The following is a 2,040-nucleotide window of genomic DNA, read 5'->3' as shown; positions in this document are numbered from 1 at the left end:
TCAATACTGATTTTAAAAACCACAAGGACTGGCTCGGTGCCTGTAGCTCAGCAGCTAAGGCGCCAGCCACATACAGCAGAGCTGGCGAGTCGGATTCAAGCCCAGGCCTGCAAAACAACAATGACAAATGCAACCAAAAAATAGCTGAGCGTTGTGGCGGGAGGCCTGGAGTCCCAGCTACTGGAGAGGCTGAGGCCAGAGAATCGCTGAAGCCCAAAAGTTTGAGGTTGTTGTCCGCTGTGACGCCACGCCCTCTAGCCAGGGCGACGGAATGAGACTCTGCCTCAAAACAAAACAAAAGGCTTCCTGAAACCGGGTGAATTGTGAGGTCATCGTGCACGCCGGAAGTGCCTGTTGCCTGGGATAGCCGTGGGCAGCGGCCGACGAGTCTCTGGGCGGCCCGGAGTCATGGATTATGGGCGGCCGGGACTCATCAAGGCTTATAGAAGAGATGAAATGTGGTCAGAGGGACGATTTGACTATGAAATCTCTCCTTTCAAGAGAACCAGTCAGTCTTTCCATCAGTCTCAGCGTAGGAAGTCCAGGCGTGCTGATGTCTCCTACAAACGGCAGCATGAAAGAAAGCCAGAAACAGATAAGGAGAGGCCCGTACGATCTTTGAAAACATCAAGAGATACTTCACCCTGGTTTTATTCCGCAGTTTCGTCATCCGAGGTGTTAGCCAAACCTCGTAGGCTAACTGAAAAAGAACTTGCTGAGGCTGCAAGAAAGTGGGCTGCTGAAAAGCGAGAGAAGTCAGATGAAAGTAACTTGCCTGAAATTCACGAGTATGAAGCGGGATCCACTGCACCACCGTTCATTTACCAGCCACAAGAACCTGAGGCCAATGCAGCATATGGCATAGAGTTCTATGAAGACGCGCTAACCCGTCGCTCTAAAGCAATAGCATTAAAAGCCAAAGAGATTGAACAGGCTTACCGACAAGACTGTGAAACTTTCTGGAGGGTAGTGAAAATGCTGATTGAAAAAGATCCTTCATTAGAAAAGTCTATACAGTTTGCGCTGAGGCAGAATTTACATGAAATAGGTGAGCGACGTTTGAAAGAACTCAACCATTTCATTGCAGAGCACGATACTTCAACTCAAGAGTTTGGAGAGCCTTTTTAGATTTCTAGCTCAGGCAAAAAGTTTCTAGATTTTCTTTTCCCTCCCTGAATTGCATAAATCCTTAAAATATGGACGTTTTGTGATGAAGAGAAATAACTGTATGATGGCTGACCATACTTCCAGTATCAAATAAACGTCTAAAATAGTCTAAAAATACTTTCATTAGAATTTTTTTCTACATGTAGAAGGTCTTAATCCATTCTCACCTTTTTTTTGCCGCCTAAAACCCTGGTCAATTAATTTTTCAAGCTTTGAAAAAGCAGTCTTGAAGAATAGCTTTCTGTGCCTACTCATGTTCTGTACTCTTCCAAGTATGTAATCATTTGGTCACAGGAGTGTAATTTACAGGCTAGAGATCATTCCACTTAAATATTAGTAGTCTGTTTGCATTTCGTAGTGAATGATACCATGTGAAAAAGTGAGAATTCTGAGTTGTGATTTTATTGACTTGTTGCTTGGTTTTCTTAGGGTTTGTAACTTTTATGTGTTAAAGTACTATCGTCATAAACTGAATGCTTTAGGATCGTACAGAAAGTTTGAGAATAAGTCTCATTCGGTAACAATATATAGCACTTAAATCTCTGAAATAAACCTCAGAATTAAAAGGCTTTTTTTTTTTTGCCCAAGATTCAGCAACTTCTATTAATCCTGAAACTTCTGAGACTTTCACTGATGTGGGAGACTTAAATATTATTATTTAATAAAACTAAAAGAAGGGGTAATTTGGATGGAGATTAGGGATATCTTAAAGTTGAGATTTCTGACCAAAAGAGAAAAAAATTAGACTCTTATTTTTTCGTAGGCCCATTAGTAGGGTGGAGTTGTCCTTTTTCTCATAGGCCCATACGCTTCACCACAAGAAAGGTGATTGATAACATGCCCATGATTACACTATGTATAGATTATTTCCTT

General features: G+C 42.0%; 1 protein-coding gene across 1 annotated transcript; it reads left to right on the top strand.

Annotated features, from left to right (window-relative positions):
• The first annotated feature begins 384 nt into the window (after positions 1-384).
• LOC128578528 (periphilin-1-like) lies at positions 385-1,253 on the top strand. The gene has a single exon (XM_053581210.1). It carries the CDS (start codon positions 409-411, stop codon positions 1,126-1,128), a length of 720 nt encoding a protein of 239 aa, XP_053437185.1. The 5' UTR covers positions 385-408; the 3' UTR covers positions 1,129-1,253.
• The last annotated feature ends 787 nt before the right edge of the window (positions 1,254-2,040 follow it).

This window comes from Nycticebus coucang, chromosome X, assembly GCF_027406575.1.
Source record: "Nycticebus coucang isolate mNycCou1 chromosome X, mNycCou1.pri, whole genome shotgun sequence".
Lineage (NCBI taxonomy): Eukaryota > Metazoa > Chordata > Mammalia > Primates > Lorisidae > Nycticebus > Nycticebus coucang.
The sequence above is the reverse complement of the archived record's forward strand: the minus strand, read 5'-3'. Positions and strand labels throughout refer to the sequence as shown.

Bases quoted from the DNA above. Each gene is read 5' to 3' on its own strand.
- LOC128578528 (XM_053581210.1), top strand. From the start codon at position 409: ATGGATTATGGGCGGCCGGGACTCATCAAGGCTTATAGAAGAGATGAA.